Source organism: Bos indicus x Bos taurus, chromosome 8 (genome assembly GCF_003369695.1).
Source record: "Bos indicus x Bos taurus breed Angus x Brahman F1 hybrid chromosome 8, Bos_hybrid_MaternalHap_v2.0, whole genome shotgun sequence".
Classification (NCBI taxonomy): Eukaryota; Metazoa; Chordata; class Mammalia; order Artiodactyla; family Bovidae; genus Bos; species Bos indicus x Bos taurus.
This window is the reverse complement of record NC_040083.1, coordinates 75,711,505-75,737,537: the sequence shown is the minus strand read 5'-3', so window position 1 is coordinate 75,737,537 and position 26,033 is coordinate 75,711,505. Positions and strand designations below refer to the sequence as shown.

Below are 26,033 nucleotides of genomic sequence, written 5' to 3'. Positions count from 1 at the left end.
CCATGCTGCCCCTCCCGCTCCACAACCTTCAGCGGCTTCTCTTCCTTTTCCATTGAGCCCAGACTCCTCTGCTTGGCATTCAGGCCTTCATGCTCCAAGTCTGTAATCAGAGGGGCCCCCAGTCCCTTGTGCACAGGATCTCATACGTGACTGGTGACACAGATGTCTGCTGAATAAATAAATGACTGAATAAATGTGTCCAACTTTTCTAACCTGACCTTCCTCCATCTTCATCCTTCCATCCGGTCCAGATCCACACTTATTACACTCACTTCTAAATGCACTTTTCTATACACTACCCTTCCTTCCTCAAATGCCCTCCTCTCTCTACCTCAAGTGGGCTTCCCTGGTGGTTCAGAAGGTAGAACATCTGCCTGCAGTGCAGGAGACCCAGGTTCAATCCCTAGGTTGGGAAGACCCCCTGGAGAAAGGAATGGCTACCCACTCCAGTGTTCTTGCCTAGCGGAAGCTAGCAGACAAAGAAGCCTGGTGGGCTACAGTCTATGGGGTCACACACAGTTGGACACAACTGAGCGACTAACATTTTCACACTCCACCTCAAGGTGTCACCTGCAGGAAGCCCTGCCACCCTTCTATTCCATCTCTCCCTCTCCAGCCTTTCTCTGGATCAAACACATGCTAGCTAGCCCACTTGGGAGTACAGTTCCTGGAAGATGGGGGTCAGCCTCCTCCTGTCGCCCTTCACTATCTTCCTCAGGTTGGGCAGAGCAAAGCACTGTCTCTTTCAAGATGCAGGGCCTAGAGTTGGATCCTTGCCTCAGTTCTTAGAGAAGCAAGGGGTTTCACCATGGAGGCCAGCCCAGGCTGTCCTGAGTGGTAAGGCAGGTTGGCCCTGGTGGCAGGACACAGCTTCTTTCCCATGTTCCCCTGCAGAGAAGCAGCGGGAGCTGGCCCGGAAGGGCTCCCTGAAGAATGGCAGCATGGGTAGCCCTGTCAACCAGCAACCCAAGAAGAACAATGTCATGGCCCGGACAAGGTAGGGCCCCGCCCCACCCCACCAGGACCCTGCCAGCCGGCTCCTGTCTCTGCTGGTTCTGAGCCTCCCCTCTTCCCTCCCTCCTCAGGCCCAGCTCCTCTCTGAGAGGAGAGAATCTCATCGGATCAAGGTGGTGGGGTGGGATGGGGTAGGGTGGGGTGGGGGTGGAGAGGGAGGTTGTAGGGTGTGGCCCAACCCAGTTCCTTGCCATGCTGGTGTGCTTCAGTTGCCAATCCAGTCCCTCAAATTCTCCACCCAGGCTGGTTGTCCCAAATAAAGGCTACTCCTCGCTTGACCAGAGCCCGGATGAGAAACCACTGGTAGCCCTTGACACGGACAGGTGTGTATGGAGACATCGGGGCAGCCAGGCAAGCCAGAGCAGTGTGGGAATGGGAATAAACAAGTGGGCTGAACAGGCCACACCTGCTTTACTGTCAGAATGAGGGTGTCCCTCAGCCAGGAGCTCTCCAAGGGTGAATCCCCAAAGAATGGAGATGGGGGGAGCAGAGACAGAAAAGGGGATCAGTGCAATCTGCTGCTGTTCCAGGACAGCTGACCTGGCAGCTGCCCCTAGAATGGGCCCTGATGCCGTGGTACCCTGCCCACTCTGAGGGAGGAGCCCTACTGCGGGGCACAGACCTACCTAGATCTAGACTTTGGGAAAACCCAACAAACCCAGGTGATTTGAACCTAGGAAAAAGAGGGGCAAGGCTGTGGGGTAGTAGCAGCTTGATTTAGAAAGAGGTTAAGGGTAGTAACTATTTAGAAGGGTGGGGCTAAGGAACCTGGCTTAAAACTGCATTCCCACAGCAAGCATGGTTTCTGCTAAGATTGTGCGTTTATTTGGAAGTGTGGGGGGAGGGGGCAGTATTGACTGATGTGGGGGAGGGTAAAGAGAGTTTTCTATTTAATGTCTGGAAATCACTTCCTCTTTGCCTTCTCTCTGCCGCCAGTGATGATGACTTTGACATGTCCAGATACTCCTCCTCTGGCTACTCCTCTGCTGAGGTGAGGCCCCACTGCTTCCTGCCCTAAACGCACCTTAGTAGGACCACCTATAGGGGAAGGGGTGGGGCTAACACCAAAACACCCTGAGCAGAGCAGTGGGCAATAGAATGGGAAAGACTAGAGATCTCTTCAAGAAAATTAGAGATACCAAGGGAACATTTCATGCAAAGATGGACACAATAAAGGACAAAAATGGTATGGACCTAACAGAGGCAGAAGATATTAAGAAGTGGTGGCAAGAATACACAGAAGAACTATACAAAAAAGATCTTTATGATCCAGATAACCACGATGATGTGATCACTCACCTTGAGTGCTGGAATGCAAAGTCAAGTGGGCCTTAGGAAGCATCACTATGAACAAAGCTAGTGGAGGTGATGGAATTCCAGTTGAGTTATTTCAAATCCTAAAAGATGACATTGTGAAAGGGCTGCACTCAATATGCCAGCAAGTTTGGAAAACTCAGTAGTGGCCATAGGACTGGAAAAGGTCAGTGTTCATTCCAATCTCAAAGAAAGGCAATGCCAAAGAATGTTCAAACAACTGCACAATTGCACTCATTTCACACACTAGTGAAGTAATGTTCAAAATTCTCCAAGCCAGGCTTCAGCAATACGTGAACCATGAACTTCCAGATGTTCAAGCTGGATTTAGAAAAGGTAGAGGAACCAGAGATCAAATTGCCAACATCTGCTGGATCGTAGAAAAAGCAAGAGAGTTCCAGAAAAACATGTACTTCTGCTTTATTGACTATGCCAAAGCCTTTTACTGTGTGGATCACAATAAACTGTGGAAAATTCTTCAAGAGATGGAAATACCAGACCACCTTTCCTGCCTCCAGAGAAATCTGTATGCAAGTTGAGAAGCAACAGTTAGAACTGGACATGGAACAACAGACTGGTACCAATCGGAAAGGAGTACGTCAAGGCTGTATATTGTCACCCTGCTTATTTAGCTTATATGCAGTGTACATCATGCAAAATGCCAGGCTGGATGAAGCACAAGCCGGAATCAAGATTGCTGGGAGAAATATCAATAACCTCAGATATGCAGATGACACCACCCTTATGGCAGAAAGTGAAGAAGAACTAAAGAGCCTCTTGATGAAAGTGAAAGAGGAGAGTGAAAAAGTTGGCTTAAAGCTCAACATTCAGAAAACTAAGATCACGGTATCTGGTCCCATCACTTCATGGCAAATAGATGGGGAAACAATGGAAATAGTGACAGACTTTATTTTGGGGGGCTCCAAAATCACTGCAGATGGTGATTGCAGCCATGAGATTAAAACACACTTGCTCCTTGGAAGAAAAGCAATGACCAACCTAGACAGCATATTAAAATGCAGAGACTTTACTTTGCCAACAAAGGTCTGTCTAGTCAAAGCTATGGTTTTTCCAGTAGTCATGTATGGATGTGAGAGTTGGACCATAAAGAAGGCTGAACACCAAAGAATTGATGCTTTTGAACTGTGGTGTTGGAGAAGACTCTTGAGAGTCCCTTGACTGCAAGGAGATCAAACCAGTCAATCCTGAAGGAAATCAGTCCTGAATGTTCATTGTAAGGATTGAAGCTGAAGCTGAAACTCCAATACTTTGGCCACCTGATGTGAAGAACTGACTCATTGGAAAAGACTCTGATGCTGGGAAAGGCTGAAGGCAGGAGGAGAAGGATGAGATGTTTGGATGGCATCACTGACTCGATGGACATGAGATTGAGCGAACTCAGGGAGTTGGTGATGGACAGAGAAGCCCAGTGTGTTGCAGTCCATGGGTCGCAAAGAGTCAGACGCGCCTGAACTGAGGTGGAGCCGGTGCTGGGTGGGGCTAAGATCTGACTCCACCTCCAGTGGCGGGCGCACAGGGTTAGGGGCAGGGTTCAGACCCAGGTTGGGACAGGGCCCTGAACTACAACGGGGTGTGATATAGAGGCGACAGCTTATGGGCGAGGGCCTGAAAGGGACGGGGCGAACAGAAGCAGGACCTGAGGTGGGAAGTTGCCCTTAGAAAGGGGTGGGGTGAGTAGCAGGGCCAGGTGGAGCCCCAGGAGGATGTGCCTGTAAGGGAAGCCAGAAATGAGGCTGGGCCTAAAAGGAGGTGCAAAGCCTGGGGTTTCTGGAGAGCCAGGGATGGGACAGGGCTGGGTGTGAACGGCTGGTGCCTGCGGATGGCCCCGAGCCTGACCTCCCTCCCCTTTGTCTACAGCAGATCAACCAAGATTTGAACATCCAGCTGCTGAAGGATGGCTACCGGTTAGATGAAATCCCCGACGACGAGGACCTGGACCTCATTCCCCCCAAGTCCGTGAACCCCACCTGCATGTGCTGCCAGGCCACGTCCTCCACCGCCTGCCACATCCAGTAGCGGGCGGGGCCGCTGCGGCCGCCGGGGTGGGGCCGCCAGGGGCGAGCTTGGACCCTGCAGGGGCCAACCCCTCCCCTGCTCGTCCACTTGCCCCCCGGGGCCCCGCGCCCCCTACAGCCGCCAACCTCGTAACAGTCATTGCTTCCTCCTATGGTAGGACGTGTACCTCTGTGTGTTCATGGAGCCGGAGAAACCAAAACCGGGTCTCTCTCCACCCAGGGGGGCTGAGGAGGGGAGGGCTGTTTGTTCAGTTACTTGGGGGACCTTGCCCAGCATCCTGCCCCCTCCCTGAAGCCTGTCTAGTGGAGGAAAGGGGTGACTGGACTTCGTGGAGGCTAACGGTAATGAGTAAGGGGCAGGATCACGAAGCCAGGGGTTTGGCTCCACTGCAGTGAAGCCAGGAACCCCCAGCACCAGCCAAGGAAAGGGGCTGGGAGGGAGAAAGGTCCAGGCCAACAGGGTCAGGGCCCAGCCCCACAGAGCCGCCTCCACATGCTCCCTTGCTGGCCCATGTACCATTTGCGTTTCTCCCCTCATCTCCAGATGGGAAGTCTGGCAAAGCTGCCCAGTGGGATATTGTCCCCCATCCATCGGATCACTGCCATCTTCCTCATCTTTGCCCCATTCACCTCCTTCCTTGCTGTCTGGATTGTGTGGCGGGTGAGGTGGGCCTTAGAGACAGCCAGAGTTTAGGTGGTGTGATCCGTCCTCAGCTGCCCCTAACTAACACATCTATCTCTCTGCACCCCTTCCCATGCCCCCCACATTTCTGTTCTGTTCATCTGTCCTGGGCTGGAAGCAGGAGGTAAGGCTGGCCTCAAAAGCCCCATTGTGGTCTTACTCTAGCACAAGATCCTAGAGGCTGTTCCCCAGGAAGAATCTTCAAGAAAGCAAGCCTGGGAGAATACAGTGGCAGCAGGTGTATGGTGGGGATGGCTTGGCAGAATGTGTGTGCACCTGGAGCTGTCAGAGCGTGTGTCTGCATCTCTGGGCTGGGCCTGTCTCTCTAGATGACTGTGGTGACCATGGTGGGGAAATGACTGTGTGACCTGTTAACAGTGTGAGAGGCTGCTCAGCAGTTCAGTGGACCAACAGCCCTGGGCTGGGGGGTCAGAAGTCTGAGTTCTGGTCCTCGCTCCAGCATGCTTCCTCTTACCTCCAACAAGTCAGTTATGTTCTGGGCCTTCTGTTTCCTCCATGGTATAGTGAGCAGCATCTGAAATTATTTTGAAGGTTATTTCAAACCTGAAGAAATTTCTTCACAGGAATTTCCTTGGAGGTGGATAGGGAGGTCTCTGGGTGTCTTCAGGTATACCTGGGGTCTTCCTGAGCTGCATGTCTGTGTGGAGAAAAGAGGGGCAAGTTCCTGTGGGACCTGTGTATGTCTGAATACATGTGGATCTTTGGGGGAATGTGAGTGTGTGTGTCTGTGAATGTATATGTATATGTGGGTATCTATTGTGTGTGTAGCTGTACCTGTGTGTGTAACTGTACCTACGTGTGTAGCTGCATACAGTGTATAGCTGTATCTATGGGGTGTGTGAGAGTCAGCATGTATGTACCTACTGCTGCTTCTGCCACTGTTACTCATTGGTGGAGGGGCGGAGGTGGTGGCCAGAAAAGCTGAGGATGAAAATCAAGAGGGAGGAGGGGACCAAGGCCCTGTCCTGGGCCTGGGCAATACAGACCTGCCCCAGGTGAAGAAAAACGAAAGCTCAGATGGCCTACACCCGCTCAGGTCTCTGCTCCTTGAACCTCATATCCCAGGGCCAGTCCTCAGGCTGACCCCATCCCGCACACGCTGGCCAGTCCACTCTAATACATACCACTCACATGCTGCAAGTGTGCGCAGGCCACACCCACAGCCCAGTCCCTGGCTGCCATCCTGGGAGGCTGGAAAGGGGAGAGGGCAGAGAGAAGAGAGAGCAAGGCTGCTGGCTTAGGAAGGGTATCACCTCTCCCTGCACCACACCCAGGGGCTGCCAGCTCCCTTCAACTTCTCCAACCCAACCCCACCCCCTCTTAGTTCAGGGACCCTGGTTAGATGATGAGGAAATGCCAAAGGGAGGCAAAGGACAGAGAAGTCAGCTGCAGGACTCACATGGCCCAGACTGGCCCCCATCTGAGCCCATTGCTCCCACCCTGATCAGCAGACCCACCCCCTGTCATCTGGGCACCAGAGCCATGCTTCCTACTACCACCACCCCAGGCTCCTTGACTCACCCTTCAAGAACACGGGTACCTCCTCTTTTCCAGGCAGGGCCCCCACCAGGGCTCATTTAGACTGCTGCCTTTGCTGCTGACATGCTGTGTGACTCTGGCCCACTGCTCAACCTCTCTGGCCCTGAGGAACAAGGGAAAGGCTCCCTCCCCACAAGATATACCTAATCCCCTGGCAGACAGGGGCTTCTCGCTGAGGCCATGTGGTGGAGAGAAGTAGGAAGCTGGTGGCTAGTACCCTCTGGGTGTAGGGAGAGTGCGCAGTTCCCACCTTCCTACCCAGGAGGTTGGAGGGGAGAACGGAGGCCTTGGTTTGCCCCTGTCGCCCTCCCCCTTGTAGATACTGCCTTAACACTCCCTGCCCTCAGCACTGGCTGCCACCCAGCCAGGTTTCTCCGTGCTCACTAATTTATTTCCAGGAAGGTGTGTGGAAGACATGAGCCGTGTATAATATTTTTTTTAACATTTCCATCGCAGTATTGACCATCATCCTTGGTTGTGTATCGTGTAACACAAATAATGATATTAAAAGCATCAAACAAAGCTAGCCTCAGCTCCCTACCTGGGGTCGGGGCCAGGGGCAGATGGGCCGGGAAGGGCAGAGAACTGACCCTCTGAGCTTCACCCCTCAGAATCTCCATTCCTCTTCACCACAGTGAGAAGCTTGGCCTAGAAGGTCTCTGGGGACCTTGTGAACTCTTGGAAATTGGGCCCTTTTGAGAGGCTGAAGGCAGGAAGAGACTGGGATGGGGAGTGAATCTTCACCTCCCCCGGAGATGGGGCTGAGCCAGATGATATCATAATGGGCAGTGCCCATCGTAGAGAGGGAATCAGGGTGGGGTAGGAGCAAGAAGGCTGAGAGGGAGGGAAGCTGAAAGACCCTCCACAGGAGGGGGTCACAGCAGCTAGGGGTACCTGCTGGGCTGTCTGGAAAAGAAGGGGTGGTCACTGATGTCTTGCAGGAGCCCTTGGTAGGTAGAGCCCACCACGGCGTCCCCCAGACCCCACTATGTTCCTCTTTTCCCGAAAGACCAAGACCCCCATCAGCACCTACAGTGACTCCTACAGGGCCCCTACCTCTATCAAGGAGGTCTACAAGGACCCACCTCTATGGGCCTGGGAAGCCAACAAGTTTGTGACCCCGGTAAGTGGCAAGCTGGTGTGGGAGGTTTGGGGGAGTGCAGTCCAGAATGTATGGCTGTGGGTGTCTGGATGACTGATGGTGTGGCTGTCATTGTGTGTTTGTAATTATTTGTAGTTTTGTGTGTATGTGATTCATTTGCTTAGGCATAGAACTTCTAATAATATATATAAAGTAGTACAAGATCCTGCCCTCATGGTACCTTACTACTCCACCAGGATAGGGGATGGAGAGATACAGATGATAAGAAATAAACAAGATTGTCCAAAATTCTGTAAAGGAAATAAACATGGCACTGGAAATGAAAAGTCAGAGAGAGCTACTTCTATTGAGAGTGATGGAAGAGCTCTCTCTCTCTTTCAAGGTGACATTGAGTTGAGCCTGGAAAAGTGAGCAACAACTAGCTCACCTTTGAGCTATGTGAGGAACTGAAAGAACAGGATTCCAGGCAGAGTGATCAAAAGTGCAAAGGCCCTGAGGCTGCCTGTGGGCTGTGCCTACAGGCATGTTTTTATGCATGCATGTCACAGTCTCCTGTAGTGGAAGACAGGTGGCCAAGTCGGGGTGTGCAGCTTCACAAAATGGAGAGGAGATGTGTGAGTCTAATTGTGACTCTGCCCAAGGAAGATTATCTGTGTGTACCATCCAACACAACTTTGCTGAGTACTTACGTATGCCAGGTACAGTACGGTTACAATCATGTAGGGCCAGGCCCTGCCTCTGGGGAGCTCTCAGCAAGAAATGAACAAAGTGCCCAATGTGAAACATGCAACAGCAGAGGCTTGTGGTGGTAGAAGAATCAGAAAGAAGAGCTCACTCCAGGGACCTGAAGGGTGGGTCTACTAAGAGATCCAGGAGGGACTTCCCTGGTGGGCTAGTCGTTAAGAACGAACCTGCCAATGCAGGAGACACAGGTTAAATCCCTGGTCCAGGAAGATTCCACATGCTACGGAGAAATTAAGCCCATGCTCTGCAACTACTGAGCCTGCAACTAGAGAAAGCTTATGCATAGCAACAAAGACAGTGCAGTCAAAAAATAAATTAATTGATTTTAAAAAGAGAGCCAGGAGGAGGACGCTTTGAGCAGAAGAGATATAAAAACGGGCAACACCGGGGCGGCGACCCACCAGCTACTAAGGACTAGAGCAGAGAGAGAAACCAGCCCTACGGTAAGAGAGGAGCCTGCAGACCATGAAGAGCCACAGGTTGTGTTGCGAAATGTGGTCATAATGCTCCAGGTTTTTGATCCTGGGAGTGTCATGCTTGAATTGTAAGCAACTCTGGCCACAGTGGCAGGAGATTGAAGGGACTGGGACTGAGGGCAGGAAGCCCCATGAGATGAAGGATAAGGGGAGAGGATGTAGGTGGGAGATAAGGAGAGTCTGTAGCAGTGAAAAGGGGAATTGTTGAATAGGAGGACATTTTAAAAATTATTTTTGTAATTACAAAATAAATATATGCCCAATGCAGAAAATTGGGATAACTAAGAGAAGCACAAAGAAAAAGGCCTATAATTCTCGTTACCCAGAATAACCACTGGTAATTTACTACCCTGTGCCCTTTTAGGAAGCAAAAAAATTTGATGAAGGTGGTGTCATGTTGTAGACCATGTTTTGAATCTTGCTTTTTCTGCGAAACCATCTATCAAGTACATTTTCCTGTGTCAAAAATATTCAATAATGTAATTTTAATAACTATGGTGTTTTACTTTATGAATGTACCAAAATATAGTTCAGGAATTTTATATTATTGGAAACTTAGATTGCTTATAAAAGTTTGCTAGTATAGTCATTCTTGTAGATTCTTTGTGTACATCAACTATTCTCTTAGGATAAATTCATAGATATGAAACTGTTGGGAGAAAGGCCACATCCAAAAAACTTTGGATATATTGTTCAGATTGCTGTGATGAGGTCATAATAATCTACATTCCCACCAGCAAGATATGAAAATGCCTGCCTGCTTTTCCAAACTCAATAGAAGAGAATTTTTAGGAAGTAGGTCAACACATCTTGGTCACCATCTGGATGTGAAGATGAGAGAGATTAGGATGATTCCTGGGTTTAGGGCTCTGGAAAACTAGAGGAATGGCAGTGCCACCAACTGAGATTTGGAATGCACAGTAGAGAGAGGTTTGGGGTTCTTCTGGGGGCAAAAATATTCAAGGACTTCCAGGTAAAGATGTCTGATAGGTAGCTGGATATACTTATCCGAAGCAAAGAAAAGAGGTCCGGGCTGCATAGATTTTGAAATCAACATATAGGTGGTAGCTGAAATCATAGGAGTAATTCAGATTGCCAAAAAAGAGTAAGAAAATGGCCAAAGACAGAACTTTGGAGAACATCAATATTCAGGGGGTAGGTAAAGGAAGAAGAGCCATGAAAGGAGACAGTGATAGGAGGAAAAATCCAAGAGAAACCAACAAAGGCAATATTATTAGACAAAGCTCAGTATCAAATGTTGTCAGCACAGAAAGGGATCTCTTGGCTGTAGTAACCCTTAGCCACCTGACTATACAGCTTCGTTGAGTGGAAAGGAATGAAAGTTAAATAGTAGTAGGATTAATAATGAAAGAAAAGGCTTCTGCTTCTGACAGTATGGTGGTCTAAAACCCTGAAGGACGCTCCTGCTTCCAAACAACTAGGTCTTGCATAAAAGTTAATTTTTATTTGGTTTTGGACTGTCAGTGGAGATGAGTGGTAAGTATACTAAGATGACAGGATTGCCCTGAGAACAAATGCCACTATTAGTACTACAAGCAGGAGTTTAAGCCTTAAACTAGCTGCAAGATGGAGCAACCTAAACCTGTAATTCCCAAACTGAACCAGAAAATCCAATGATCCCTGGCTCCCTGCCCCCTCCTCCAGCCCCCACACACACATGTATATATATTCTGTGTTGGAAAATATCTTCAATGTAGGTGTCCAGATACCCTTCAAAGTACAGTCATTCAAATCTGAGCTCATAATAAGAGATATAAGGAAACACACCACCATATGACAGAGGCAGTAGAAACAATAAACAACAGCCTTAAACCTCCGAGGACATAAGATATTGGAATTAACAAAGAATACAAAATAATTATGAGTCTTTAAAAATAAAGTGTGAAATCATCAAGAAGAGCAAGAAATAAGAGATTATGTTCTTAAAAGGACAGACAAATTTTTAAATGAATAGAAATTTTAGAAATAAAAGATACATTTGTTAAAACCAAAAACTCAATGGATAGGTTAAAGAGCTAATTAGACACAGCTTAAGAGTGTCAGTGAGGGTCTTCCCTGGTGGTTCAGTGGTTAAGAATCTGCCTTCCAATGCAGGGGACTCAGGTTCGATCCCTGGTCAGGGACCTAAGATCTCACATGCCAGTAGAGCAGCTAAGTCCACACACAGCAGCTAGAGAGGAGCCCACGTGCCACAACAAAGACCAGGCACAGCCAAAATTTAAAAAAAGAAAAAATTGAGTGTCAGTAAAGTGAAAGAATGAAATAAAATTTTCCAGAATGCAGTACAGAGAGACAGAGAGAAAATATGGAAGAAACATTAAGCAACATGAAAGAAGGGGAAGATCTCACACAACTACTCAGAGTCCTAGTATGAAAGAGCAGAAAGGAGAATAGGCATTATTTAGAAGAAAAGGCTCTGAATTTTCGACAACTAACGAGAAACGAATCCAAGGATTCTTAGGTAACTCGTTCAAAACTGCATACCACCAGCTTAAGAGATGACCTTAAAAACATGCAGAGAGAAATTATTTTCAATGTGTCTTCCTTTCAACACCAATAAACAAATAAGATAAAGACACAGGCAAATAAAAATTAAAACATTTACTACCATAAGATCTACTATAAAAGAATTTCTAAAGGATATACTTTGAGGAAAGGGATATACTAATCACAAAAGGAAAATGTGAGATACAAGAAGGAATGATGAGCTAAGAAATTGGTAAATGAGATCAATTTAAGCAAAACTGTCCACAGAAAATCATTATAATGATTTTAGCTTGTAAAATTTAAAGAAAGAACCAAAATATTGGAAAACAATACCGTGTAAATTGTATATTGGAAAACAATATCATGTAAGATACAAGGATAGGAAAGGAATTTTTATAAAAACTGTCATTATTCAATTATTCACAGATGATACAGTTGTACATATAGAATCTGAAAATTATTCAAATAAGAATTTAGAAAGTCAGATGAATATAAGATAAGTCAACCACATTTCTTTACATCAAAAACAAGTATTTAGGAAGCATAATCTTAAAGTATAAATCATCTGAGCATCAAAGAGTAAAAGTAGAAATAAATAACAGTCTATGCAAAACTGTATGGATAATATTATAAAACTTTGAATACTTTAAGAAAATATTTAAATGAAGAGTCATAGCATTCTCTTGGAGAGGAAAAGTCACTAACATAGAGATTCAATACAATTCTGATTAAAATCTGAATAAGATTCTTTGAAGAATTTGTCAACCTGTTTCTAAAATTTATAGAGAAGAGCCAAGGCCCAAGACTAGCTAAAACACACCTGAAGAAAACGAGGACTTGCTTTATCAGATAATAATATTTATTACCAATGTATAGAAATTCATAAAGCATGGTATTACTGAAGGGTTACACAAACTGATTAATGGAATAAAATAGACCAGAAATGGAGCCACACATAAATGGAAACAATATGCAACAGAGATGATTGAAAATAAAGCTATGGGAAAAGATGTATCAGGATGGGGTAGCTTTGCAAATATGTGGGAGGGACTTCCCTGGTTGCAGGGAATGCAGGTTCAATCCCTGGTTGAGGAGCTAAGATCCCACATGCTGCAGAGCAACTAAGCCTGCACACTGCAACTACCCAGCTGGTGCCATCTGGAGCCTACATGCTGCAACTAGAGAAGCCCCCACCCCACAACAAAAGGTCCCGTGTGCCGCAACTAAAACCCAACACACCCAAGTAAATAAATACTTTAAAAATTTGTGGGAGAAGGTAGATTACTCAATGAGACAACTCATTACCCATGTGGATTAAAAATAAAATTGATCCCTAATTCACCCCAAGCACAAGAAGCAGTTCCTGACAAATTAAGACTTAAATATAGCAAGTAAAACTGTATAGCTTTAGAAGAAATTATATATTATCTCCATTATTTTAGATTATGGGTAGATTTCCTAAGTCACAAAAGCACTACCTAAGAGATTAATAAATTCAATTATATTAAAATTAAGAACATACGTTCATCAAAAGACACCAAAAAGAAAATGAAGATATAAGCCATAAACTGAGAGATGATATTTGCAACCTGTAACTGACAAAAGAATATGTAGAATGTATAAAGGATTATAATTCTCTGGGTTAAGATTGAGCACATGTTTTGACTCCTTCCTAAAACTCCTCTAAAACTACAATAAGTGGACATTTAAGACATCAGTTCACAAAAATAGTGAAAAAGTGGGACAATGACAACAAAATTTCAGAAGCTGGAAAGTGTGATAGTTAAGTAACTGACAACAGTTCTGAGAAAGCTGAATCCAAATCTAACAGTGGGAAAACACAAGGCATAATTCAATTTAAAACTGCGGAATTTTCAAAAGGTTCAGAAATTAGTAATATTAGGCTTCCTGAAACTGAATATGGGACAGGACCAAGGCTGAAACAATGATTTGAACGCTGTTAAAAAGCAATTAAAGGGACTCCTCTGGTGGTCCAGTGGTTAAGACTCCATGCTGCAAATGCAGAGTGTACAGGTTTGATCCCTGGCTGGCGGAATTTGGGAACTAGAATCCTGCATAATGCTTGGCTTGAACAAAATAAAAAGAAACAATTAAAACCACTAACTCCCTCCTCTATTCCATGCCATAGGGTGACTACTTGCCCATCTCTGCAAAAGTCAGAAGGCTTATTTTCTGGCAAGGATCTCAGGACTGGGAATTCCAGGCCCAGCTAAGGTCAGGGTACCATACTGAAAACAGGTGAACCTCCATATGCTGAATGCTAAAACCCCCAGCAGCCCTATTTTCCACTAGGTTCTCAAAACACTTGCAGCCAGATACAACTCTCAAGCCAAAGATTGAAAGAGTTCAGAGAGATCTGATCAACCCAAAAGAAAAGACTTATAGATACTGACAGAGTTTGCAACAAATAGTCTAGCCAGACCAGCCTACAGTGATGCCCACCCACAGCTCAAAGCCTTCAGTAAGTCTTTATAGTCTCCTATTCATGAACAGACAATCAAAGATTATAAATATCTGAGGAAAGCCTCAAAGGGAAACACTGAAGATATCTGTGGGTTCTTTTAAATGACTACGTGTGTATGTGCGCGCGCACACGTCTGTGGGTTTGTGAGCATGTCTGAGTGTCTATGGATCCGTGAGGATGTCTGACTGTGTTTGCATAGATGTACATCTGTACGTGTGTCTACGAGTGTATCTGGGTGCACAGATCTATGTGTCTGGATGTGCATGTGTTTGTGTGTGTGTGTAAAACTCAGGGGAGTGCTAAATCTTGGGGCCCCTTCACCCATATGGAGTATGACTGTGCAGTATCTGCCCACAGAACAAAACCTCAGTTGGCATGCAGGATCCAAGAAGCCCTTCAGCTGAGGGATTTTCAGGGGCCTAGGAGCCCCTGCCTTCTTTCCCTAGGGGAGAAGGCAATGGCACCCCACTCCAGTACTCTTGCCTGGAAAATCCCATGGACGGAGGAGCCTGGTAGGCTACAGTCCATGGGGTCGTGAAGAGTCAGACATGATTGAGCGACTTCACTTTCACTTTTCACTTTCATGGATTGGAGAAGGAAATGGCAACCCACGCCAGTGTTCTTGCCTGGAGAATCCCAGGGACGGCAGGGCCTGGTGGGCTGCCATCTATGGGGTCACACAGAGTCAGACACGACTGAAGCAACAGCAGCAGCAGCAGCAGCAGGAGCGCTAGGAGCAGCAAGTTCTCACCCCTAGCCAAGAGAAGCCTCTGCTTTTTAGATCACACAGGGGAAGTGTGGTAGCATCACCACCCCAGCACCTTGCTGCCCGCCATGATGAGGAAGTCCTTTCCAGTATTTGACTTTGCTGGGTGTCCCACCTCTGTAACCCAGCTGCCTTTCATCCTGAATGCCTGCAGAGACATGGGCCCACAACTAACCTGGCAATCTACATTTAGCTGAGGAGAAGGGAGCCTCCAAAGGGAGACCTTGATCTGGAATTCGGGGTGAGAGGATAAGATGAGGTGAACCCCAAGATGCAGAGGGACCTAGAGTCTGAACCAAGATCAGGGGAAAAGTCAGGCTAGGAGGAAGAATAGCACAACGTGGATGTCAGGGTCAACCATAATACTGGTGTCAAGATGAGAGCCACAGCAGAATTCACCTCAGGCTGGAGTCAGAGAATGCGATTTTTTTTTTTTTTTTTTTTTTTGAGAATTCGATTTTTAAAGTAGGTGCCCCTCTGGCCCCATTCTTCTTCTCCTTTAGGGTGCCAGATTCTTCGAGAGTCCTCCCTATCCTAAACACCTGCCTAAGGCAGTCAGCTCCCAGGGCAGCCAACCTGTTCTGAGGCTCCAGGTTCTACCACAGGTCTACTGCTCTGTCGGGGGAGACCCAGATCCTGAGCCCAGGCAGCACACAGTCTGAAAGAAAGAAGACAGAACACCCAGCTCTGCCCTTTAGAAGTCCTAGTCAAGGAAAGGACAGGAATGAGAACATCAGGAAATCACTCTGACTGAGGGCAAATGTCAGGTTCTGAGTCCTTAGATGGAAGAAAGGGTGACTCAAGCAAAGCTGGCCTGGACATCCCTCCAGCATAGGGAAAGGGGTGGAACACCCACCTGGGCTGACCTCAAGAGCTAAATCTAGGTCCAGCAGGATACCAAGACTGGGGTCTCCATGCACCTAGCCATCTCTTCCCCTCTCCCCTTGCCCAGGGCCTGACTCACACTGCACAGCGCCATGTGGATCCTGACGCCCTGCAGAAGATGCTCAAGTGTGCTGTGCAGGACTACAGCTACAAGGGTTCCATACCAAGCCACCCCTACTTCCCTGAGAAATACTGGCTCTGTCCAGAGGAAGGTAGGGCCTCACCACTCATCCATTCAGTGACCCCAACAAAGACCCTACACCTGAACCCAACTTGAATCCTGACCTCCACCCTGGTCCTATCCCCATCCACAACCTGGCTTTCTATTCTTACCTCCCCCATTCTAACTTGAGTCCCAACCATCTGGCCTGACCCTGACCCTGACCCCTGATCCTGGAGGAGGAAATCCAGGCTCTACCTTTTGGGAGTTCCCAGTCTGTGCCAAAGAACTGGAAGAGGCCTTGGTCTTATCCCTAGAGCAAGGGAGGGAGCATTAACCTCCTCCAAACAAATTCCTCCATGTGTATTCTGGGTGCCATCTTTTCCCATCTTCTTGGTGGCCCTGTTCCATCAGTTTCCCCTTCTCTCCTGCATCCTCCTGCCCCCCCCACACCTCTCTCCCCTCAATCTGGAAGACTTTTCTAATTTTCCTCTGCCTAAAAATGATCTCTTGCTCCTCCCACTAACAGCCAAGATTCTTGAAAATAAGAGTCACTCCTTATGCCTTATGAGAAATCATCTTTCTCATTTGGTTAGGTGTTTATTATTTGTCTCCCTATACATTCCAAAAGAGCAGAAAGTCTTGTTTTATTTAGAACTGGGCCCCCTCCATCCAGAATAGCATCAGGCTTCCTAAGTATTTGTTGAATGAATTGATTAATGTTCAATTGAAATTGGGAATCTGCATCTCCGACACTTATATTTAATGTTATTAAAATTGATCTTGTATGGTTCCAGTTAGCTCATCCATGGGACTCTTCAGTGTTTTCCTTATGAGACCTACCCTGTGCATTTCACTCTGACAACTCTCTACTTTGTGAAACTCCTTCCCTCCATCTGTGAAAGGAAGATGTGAAACCCCACGAGCTTCTCTGATGCCTCAATTTCCTGGGTCTCTTGTCTAATCATTCTGGAAACATAGGGTTTCTCGGGGTGCTGATCTGAGCCTTCTTTCATTTCTCTCCTGAGACCATTTAATTTAACCCACAACTTTAATTACTGACAACTCCAAGTCTTTATTTCCAGCCTTGACCTCTCACCAGAATTCCACTCTCCTTTAGCTGATTATGATCAGATTTACCTAAATGGCCCCAAACACTTCAAACTCAGTGTGTCCAACCCTCCACCCGGACCCCTCAGTCCCAACACACTGCCCCACATGCACACACACCTGCTCTTCCTCTATGGCCCCTAGACCTGTGCTCCTAATCTCTCAGGTATGTTCTTTCACTGTTAGTGGGGTGGATCACAGAGGAACTTACAGGACAGACTTAGGTGACTGGGTGGGTGCAGCTTTGGAGGGTTTTTACATGGGGATTTTCATTTATGATAAGTGCCAAAATTTCTATGTAGAGATTGGATTGTAGGATTTCAAAATGAGGTAGGAAGATCAATAGACTAATAGCAATAATAATCACAATAATAATGATGATGATAGTATTCTGTGTGCCAGGCATTGTTCTGTGTTTTACATATAATAACTTATTTAAATCTCACAATAACCCTATGGGGTAGATAGTATTATTAGTCCCATATTAAAAGTAAGGAAACAGAGACAAGATGAAATTAACTAGATCAAGGTCACACATAGTTAATATCTGGCAGAGCTGAAATTAGAACCACAGGAGTCTTTCTGCAGAGTCCATTCTATTAACCATGACATTATTGTCTCCTGGCTTAGGCACTGTGGAAATACAGGAGTAAGATCATGGGGGATTGGAGGAAAGAATAGACTCAAGTGATTTTAAGGAGGCAGAGTAAGCAGACTTTGAGCCTGCATGTGGAAGATGAGAGGGAAGATTTGGAAGGAGGCCCATTTCCAGGGTTTCCACGTTTGCTGATTCAGAGAGGTTGGTGCTAGAATGAAAAGTAACCAGCTCAAAGGACACAGACCCCACTCAGAAGCTTGCTTTAGATGGGATTCAGGCTGCATCTCAGTATCTAAGACAAATGTGGGGCCAGGATGGGCTTTTCTGACCTAAGGGAGATTAGTGGGAGTCCAGCTTTGTGGTAGGGATCAGAGGAGAGACATTTAGGGGCTCCCCAGATCCTAGGATAGGATAAGGAGTAATCCTAGGGAAAAAAAAAAAGAATAAGGAGTAATCCTATCTTATATATCTCCACCCCTGTGATCAAGCAGACAGATGCAACCCAAACTACCTGTGTGGCAACCCAAACTACCTGTGCAGTAACCAGTATAACACATGGAGGATGGGACCTTACAACTGCTGGAACAAATGTACCACATACCTTCCCCGGCTGCCTAAGGTACCAACTGTGCCCAGCAAAGATGCCTGGGGTCTGGGATGGCACCCCCACCATCTGCCTCCCAAATCACAGGGTCTGACATTTCACCATTAGTTTCTCATCCCTTTCCCACCAAGGTTCCACGGCCTTTTCCCACTTGTGAGACTAGCTAGGTTTATATTCTCTAGGAAACAAGGGAGCTCAGGAGTGAAGCTGTGCCAGGCCCCTGCATCCCAATCTCTAGGAACTGGGTCTCCAGGGTCCCAATCTCTGGGTAGGCTGTGTGGAGACAGGGGCTGGTGCAAACTCCTTGATGTGCTACCTTCCTGAAGCTTGCCACCTGGCCCCTCTCTAGTGGTCTGGCCAAGGAGTCAGTGATAGGCTGAGTCTACTTGCTCCTCTCTCCCCTCCTTTGTGATGATAACAAGGACAAAAGGAGGCAAAATAAGGCTATCCAGAGACAGACCAGATAGATTCAGGACAGTCTTCCAAGGAGATAGGAAAGAGTCCGGACATGACCTCAGGCATCAAGAAAGAAGGAATATGAGAGGATTGCAGGCTAGAATAGGGGCTCTTAGCTATAGGTTGATGGTTGACCTCAGGTTAACTGAACCCTTCTGAATTAGAACTTCCTCAAGAATCAGAATTTTTCACAAGGTCCCCAAATGATTCTGATGGACAGGCAACAATGCAATATTTAAAAACTCCTTTTAGAGAGACACGGAGACACAGAGACGGCTAGATAAGGAGGGGTCAAATCAAAGGCAAACGCTGAGACAGGGATGGCAGGGACCCAGGTCCAGACCGGGTCCACCTACAGCTCCACTTCCCCCACCTTTCCCAGGGAGGCGGAGTGAACTGCGTTGCCTGGCGACAACCCCAAACACTCAGAGCTTTGGAGAGTAGAAGGCGCGGCCTGGGACTAGTCGGGGTGTTCTGGGAGAACCCACCAAGGGAGGAATTCTTCCGGGTCAGAACTTGAGGTAGCGTTTGTGCCACTTACAGGAGGCCGGGATGGAGACAGTGGTTCGAGGAATGCCCTTGGTGTATCCTCCTAAGCCGGAGCGACTCAATGCCTACGGTAACAGAGGGAGGGAAAGTGGAGGGAGAAGGGTAGACCAGAAGGCCGGAGGGATGGAGACTCGAGATATGGAACAAATGTTGAGGACCCTGAAGAGGTTGTAACCTTATCTCGGCTTGTGTCTCCATCTCTTCCTGTCTCTGACCTCCTCTCTGGCCGTTCCTGTGACTCTGTGTCTGGGTCTCCCGGGCTCGGGGCTCGCGGGCGCAGAGCGCGAGGTAGTGGTGAACATGCTGAACTCGCTGTCACGAAACCAGCCGCTGCCGCAGATCACGCCCCGCTGCGGGTGTGTGGACCCGCTGCCGGGCCGCCTGCCCTTTCAGGGATATGAGAGCGCTTGCTCGGGCCGCCACTATTGTCTGCGTGGGATGGACTACTGTGTCTCCGGGCCACCCTGCACTGAACGCCGCCTGCGGCCTTTATGCACAGAGCTACCTACTGTAAGGTTCGCAGGGCCGAGCTGTCGGCGGACCCCGCCCCCAAACAAGCCCCGCCCCCAGAGCCCAGCCCTACCACGCCACCTCCCCTGCGGGCTCAGCATCCCGCGCCACTTCTAGCTCTGCTCGGCCTCTGTGCCAGACCCCACTCCGCCTCCAACCCGCGCGGTCCCCTTACTGGGCGCCTCCCTGTCCCTTCCTCGGGCCTCATGGCCTGAGCAGACTGCTGAGGCGAGAGACCTGCACAAACTGGGCTCAAGGTCCACCTGACTCTTGTTTGTCTTCTGGAGGCTCCGCCGGAGAGCTTCTTGGAGGAACAAACCCCGCGCACCAATTTCATCCCGTTCCCTCGCTCGCAGGCCCTGCCCCCTACCTGGCCACCAGGCCGTGGAGACGCAGGTTCTAGCTTGCGGAGAGCCACGTGTCCTCAGAATAGTGTCCCCTATTCCTGGGCCTCGTGGTTGGTACATCGGCAGGGTTATCGTTGGGTTCTAAGAGGGCGAGGAAATGGTGACTGCGTGGGTAACAGAAGGGTCCTGGCCTCCTCGGAGCCCAGCACCACCTCCGGAGATAGACAGCCTCGCGTGTTATTGTGGAGGAAACTGAGGCTCGGGCACTCAGCAAAAGCTCAGATTGCCATCTATCTCCCTGCACTTGGCTTTAGATAAGGCGGGCTGAGCCTGGGAGAACTCCAACATCCGCGTCTGCCTAGAGAGCTGCGAAAGGGGGAGAGGGTCCTGAACTCTGTCCCTAACACTGTGGGGATACCCCGTCCCTCCCCAGGCTGGGAGAGCCTGATATATTGAGCGAAACTGGGTTTTATCACTCACAAGGGTGTGGAAGAAGGAGAAAGTGCTTAAGCCTTTCTCGACAAGCTTATCGCCTTGTCGATAAGCGAGGATCCAGGATCCTCAATGACTGGACCTCCAACCCTCCCCAGAGTACAGCCTTCTCCGTGGCCCAGCCTGGGCGGCAGAAACCAGGCCTTGTGGGGAGAGGGACTTCCAGGTGTCTTCCCGGAGGCAATACTTCGAGGAGATCTTGAAGGGCCAGGAGGCTGGAGGGGAGGATCTCCTAGCCGGAGGACAGACACCTGAAACGCGGCTCAGGGTCTTGGTCTGGGCTGGGGTGTGGAGAGAAATCAAAAGGCCTTCCTGCCCACCGTTTCTTCCTTCAGGAGTGTGTCTCCCTGCGAGCACCGATCCGGAATGCAATGTGCTGTTATAACTCCCCAGCCGTCGTACTACCCCTGTCCGAACCTTAGGTAAGTCTTGCGCACACACATGCAAATTCGCACCCACAAAAGAAGCTGTAACCTTGAGTGGCGGGGCACCCAGGGACTAGCTGGGATAAGAACTGTTCGCTGTAATGCACCGACGGGACGATGACACAAGGGGGCGCTAGTGCCATGGGGAAGTCAAACTGGCAACTAAACGAGAGCCCCAGGAGAGGGCATGGAGATTGGCATTGAAGAGTTACAGGTTGGCAGTGGGGCTTAGAGTCAAGAGATCAGGGTGTTAGGTTCAGGGCTTGAATTAAAGGGTTCAGTTCAGTCGCTCAGTTGTGTCCGACTCTTTGCGACCCCATGGACTGTAGCATGCCAGGCTTCCCTGTCCATCACCAACTTCCAGAGTTTGCTCAAACTCATGTCCATCAATCCAGTGATGCCAGCCAACCATCTCATCCTCTGTCATCCCCCTCTCCTGCCTTCAATCTCGCCCAGCATCAGGGTCTTTTCCAATGAGTCAGTTCTTCCCAAAGTATTGGAGTTTCAGCTTCAGCATCAGTCCTTCCAGTGAATATTCAGGACTGATTTCCTTTAGGATTGGCTGTTTGATCTCCTTGCAGTCAAGGGACTCTCAAGAGTCTTCTCCAACACCACAGTTCAAAAACATCAATTGATGTTTTTGAATTAAAGGGTAGGAAGTCAATGTTAGGGAGTGGGTATTGGGAATCAAAAATTTAACAGTAGTACCTGAGGTCAAGAGGTCAATGTTGGAGCCTAGGGTCAGTATTAGGGCAAAATGTTGGGATAAGATTAACATTGAGAATTGGAGTCAGATATATGAGGGTCCAAAAGGGCTGACCCATCTCTCCCCACAGATGGGACACAAGTCACTTCAAGAAGACCGGTGGTTCCCAGAGAAACAACTATGTTGTCCACCCTGAATTTGTGTCTGAGACCTATCCTGACTACCACTGCTGGTAGAAGCCGGGGCTGGCCAGGCCAAGGGGGCTGAACAATAAATAAATTCTTCACCCTAAAGGCTGCCTGCAGTGTCCTCACCCAGCAGGGCTGGCATGAGGAGTCAGTCACTCAGGCCTCTGCCACGCCTCGTCAGCGGAGATGCAGTTTCTCAAAGTCATCCTGCACTGAGCCCTCCCCACCCCATCATCTCAGTAGTTTCCATGGGTGGCACTGAGTGCCCTCCTGACACATAACAGTAGCTTATGAGGGGCATGTCCTCCTCCTTTCCATTCCAGAGCCCAAACTAATGGGCCCACCTAGCCACTCAGGAGGTCCCATTCACCTCCCATCCCAGGAGGGCACAACTGACATTTCCCCAATATCCTCCAACCTAGATGTCCCATCACCCCCATATCTCAGTGGACCAGAATCCTCCATCCTGCAGTCAGAGCCATGTCCCTTACTCAATCTCTTAATCTCTGTCCCCAGAGTCTCCATCACAGCCACCCTAAAGTCTATACAGAACCCCTTACTGCCCTCCCCGACCCAAGTCCAAGGGGTGGGTTCCAGAACAATTTTGGAAGATTTCGTGACCAAGAAATCTTGGCCCAACAAGGCCCTGTTTCTCTGTCCCTCAAGAAGCAAGGTTTGGGGTGTTCTGGAGTCTCTAGGGTCTTTGGTATTTTTTCACCCCATTCCTCCTGGGTGCAGGTGTATGCTGGGGCACACCCACCTCCTCACAGCACAGGCACTTATAATGGCTGTCACCAAGGGAAGTGATTGGGGGAAGACTTTGCAAAATACCGAGCAGAATCTGGTCTTCTCAGTCCCTAACCTCAGACATTGCTGGTCTGATCCGGTGGGAACTGATAGGTCAGGCCTCCCGGATGATGGAACAAGGCTACATTCCGTGGGGTCCTTGATTGGATCCAACCTGTATTGAACCGCTGGGATCTTCCCAGAATCCCCCTACCCTTTTTACACATGGGAAAAGAGCTGATGAGAGCGTTATACCAAGACGGCCTCAACCTGCCCAAACTGGAGGAAAAAGAATCCCGAGAGCCAGCTCTGCCCCATTACCCTGAGGCTCGCGCCTTCTCTTACACATCCCAAATTTAGCCTTGGAGGTGTGACAATCCTAACATTCGGCAGCTGCACTTTCCTCCAGAACTACACTTCCCAGCAGGCCCGGGGCAGAGCCCCCCCGCCCCAGCGTGTGGCTGAGCAACAGTTCACCAGGGGCGGGCCTGCAGGCGAGTGGGGCGGGGACTAGGGGGGGGCGGGGAAGGGGGTGGTGAGCCGGGAAGCACCAGGCAGGCTGGCCTGAGCTGCCCCGAGCTGCCCCGAGCTGGGCAAAGAGCAGAGAGGGGAAGGTAGGGTCTAAGGGGCGTGGCCTCTAGTCCGCGTGACAATGTGGGAGGATGGTCCGACGCCAGCGGTGGAGCTGGACTTCGAGACTAGGCGAGTCCGAATGACCGGGGCGTGGCCGAGCAGCCAGGGGGCGGGGCCTGAGGACGGCCTCAGCAGTCCCCAGCGAGGCAGCGCCCCGAGTCGCACCGTAGCAGCTCAACTTCTGCGAGCTTGGAGGGGATCTGCGGTAGCCTCCCTTCACCCCCACTTCTGGGGTCACTGCCGTGAGTGAGCCCCGCGGGAAGACCTTGGGTGGAGGGTGCTGGGGGAGAGTATTTCCTGCACTTTCTCTCCTACAGATGAGTAGGTGGGGTGAACCTGGACACCTGAGCTCCTTTTGGGGCCGCGGTCACCAGCTGGCGACCTCAGTCTGTCCCTTCGGACATTATAGCTGCAGCATTGGCAGTGGGTGTAGGGTATTCCAGGCTGTAGGCTCAGTCACTCGATACCCCCGGATCCCTTCGCTGCGCAGGACGGGTAGACGGGCCCGGATCGAGTTGCCTTTGACATTTCCACCCCCACCCTACCCCTGGGAATTGTGTTGGACAAACAACTCAACGTGGAATGGCCTCCCCTCAGTTGGGTTGGGCCTGGCCCTCCCCGTTAGAGCCAGCTAGAGGCCGGAAGCCAAGACTGAGGTTGACCATCAAGTGGGGAGAGGCTTGGCTAGGGCAAACCCCCACCTACCAGTCTTAGCCTGTGGTTGGCCAGATGGCGGAGGCGGCAGATTACAGGGGTCTCCAGAGCCACCGTTAACACCGGAACCACAGTCCCTGTACCAGATGCCGTTAAAATTGCCACTTCCCACCCCCAAGAAGCCTTTCTGGAGCCAGCAGCAGCACCAGCCCTTGGGAGGACAGGCCTCATCATGCCCACATCCACCCAATGGAAGCCTGTCCCACCCCTTTGGCCACAAAGCTCCTTTCCTCTACTGCATTCAGATAGCCAGTCGTTATCTCCCATTCCTAAAACTTACCCTGTAGGGGTTAAACTGGAATTTTGGACTCAGGAAATCTTGCTACCTGCGTGACTTCAAACAAGTTCCTTTTTCTGTTTGGGCCACTATTTCCTCATCTGTAAAGTGGCACTGCTGCTGTGCCCCCCTGTTCAGCATTATTGTTAGGGTTGGATGCCATGGTGGCATTAAGGAGACCAGCACAGGGCCTGTGGGTTTTTGTCCTTCACCAAAGAACCTCAGAACTGTAGTAAGTAAAGATTCTTAGAACCTAAGTGTTTGAAAAGGCTTTTGAGGACACCTTGGTGGCCTCTCCATGCCTCCAGGGGTCAGTAGATGGGTTGGCTTAATATGAACGTTTTGAGGATGAGCTATCTCTCTTATATTAGATACAGACTCTTTCTCCCTAAATGCCCAGAAGGCACCTTGGTTGTCTTGAATGAATTTTGGCAGCCTGGTCCCCCAAAGCCTGCTTTGGGTCTTGCTTAGCTTAAGGGCTTAAGGGTGTCCATGGTGGCTCAGATGGTAAAGAATCTGCCTGCAATGAACCCAGGGTTCGATCCCTGGGTTGGAAAGATCACCTGGAGGCGGGCATGGCAACCCACTCCAGTATTCTTGCCTGGAGAATTCTATGGACAGAGGAGCCTGGTGGGCTACAGTCCATGGGGTCACAAAGAGTCAGACATGACTGAGCGACTAACACTAGCTTAAGGGCATCAGCTAAAGGCTACTGCCTACACTTTCCAGGACTTTTCTAACCTATGCCTACAGGAAGGGAATCCATAGTCAGGTGGGGGAATTTTGAAGGCTTAATCGTGTAGGATGAGAGGAGGGGAGTAAGAGGCTGTTCTAGACCAGCTGGAACTAACCAATTTTGAGAGTTAGGGAAAGGAGCTCAGAGAATAAGGCCCCGAGATAGAACCTCACTGGTAGGGGGTGGGGGAGGATATTGTTGGGAGCTGTATATTGACATCTGGGATCAAACTTCTGATTTGCACTTGGCATTCTTGATAATGTCTTTGGGGGAGGGGGGGAGGTGAGAACCCTGAGCAGTTCTGGAAAGTCTTTGGAAGTCTCTGGGGACTTGGAAACAGACACTGGCATCTGGGAGGAGTCTAATTACTGTTTGTCAGTCTCCTCTTTCCTCCCCACCGCCCCCCTAACCTCCAGCTGGAGCAGGTGGGCAGCTGGCGGGCTGGCAGTGTATATATCTGTGTATGCACCTGGTTGGTGCCATTTCTTTGTTGGACTCTGCCCTGAGGGCTGGGACAAGGGTCAGTAGCCTTGAACAGCAGGTTGGGACACACCTCCACCCAAGTTTGTGTTTCTCTGCAGTCATATCTGAGTTTTTAGCATACAGTATGCATAAGTGTATGTGTGCAGTAGTGGGTGTTTGACTGCCAGAGAGCTGGGGGTGGGGAAAAGAAATTGACCCAAGATGGGTGGGTGAAATTTCCTAAAGCAGGTGGCCTGAAGGATTTAGGTTAAGGAAGGAATGAGATTGGTAGTCATAGGATAGACCTGGGTGGAAATGGAATCAGAAGGACAGGTGAGACCGTGTATGCCTTGAGCCTCAATTTGCAAAGCTTAGTCTTCTGAACATCATGGGGGTCTTGAGCAGCTCCCTGAACTAGGGAGAGATGTAATCTGATAAGTGCTTTAGAAAGATCAGGTTAGTATCTGGGAGCAGAAGGCCTTGGGGGAAAAAGAAGTTGAAATCAGGGAGGCCTATTGAGGAAGTGTTGCAATGGTACAGGAGAGAAATAACAGTGCTCTCACTAGGATAGGAGCAAACAGGACAGTGGGACAGTGCTGGAGACAAAGCCAGGAGGTAACCGGCCCACAGATGTGGGTGCTGGGAGCAAAGCAGGAAGGTGGGCAGGCACAGGGACTCGGTGGTCCTGATGGCTGAGAGCAGAGGGGA

The 26,033-nt window shown here is 49.2% G+C and overlaps 2 protein-coding genes across 12 annotated transcripts in view; both read left to right on the top strand.

The window, feature by feature from the left end:
* The window catches only part of FAM219A (family with sequence similarity 219 member A), a 61,461-nt gene extending 54,333 nt beyond the window's left edge, over positions 1-7,128 (top strand). For 2 of the 4 annotated variants that reach the window (XM_027550046.1, XM_027550048.1), the window contains exons 3-6: positions 895-997; positions 1,257-1,337; positions 1,951-2,005; positions 4,210-7,128. In XM_027550046.1, the coding sequence (XP_027405847.1) occupies positions 895-997; positions 1,257-1,337; positions 1,951-2,005; positions 4,210-4,365 (395 nt within the window). In that variant the 3' untranslated portion in view covers positions 4,366-7,128. Of the gene's footprint in view, positions 1-894; positions 998-1,256; positions 1,338-1,950; positions 2,006-4,206 lie in introns of all 4 variants that reach the window. The other 2 variants (XM_027550045.1, XM_027550047.1) reach the window with 1 other exon arrangement.
* A 106-nt stretch (positions 7,129-7,234) lies between these two features.
* MYORG (myogenesis regulating glycosidase (putative)) overlaps positions 7,235-26,033 on the top strand; it is a 38,913-nt gene continuing 20,114 nt past the window's right edge. For 2 of the 8 annotated variants that reach the window (XM_027550031.1, XM_027550037.1), the window contains exons 1-3: positions 18,928-19,119; positions 19,330-19,559; positions 20,734-20,820. In XM_027550031.1, the coding sequence (XP_027405832.1) occupies positions 19,447-19,559; positions 20,734-20,820 (200 nt within the window). In that variant the 5' untranslated portion in view covers positions 18,928-19,119; positions 19,330-19,446. Of the gene's footprint in view, positions 7,730-15,639; positions 15,785-17,931; positions 18,060-18,927; positions 19,120-19,329; positions 19,565-20,733; positions 20,821-21,659; positions 21,823-23,063; positions 23,379-26,033 lie in introns of those variants that run through there. The other 6 variants (XM_027550033.1, XM_027550034.1, XM_027550030.1 and 3 more) reach the window with 6 other exon arrangements.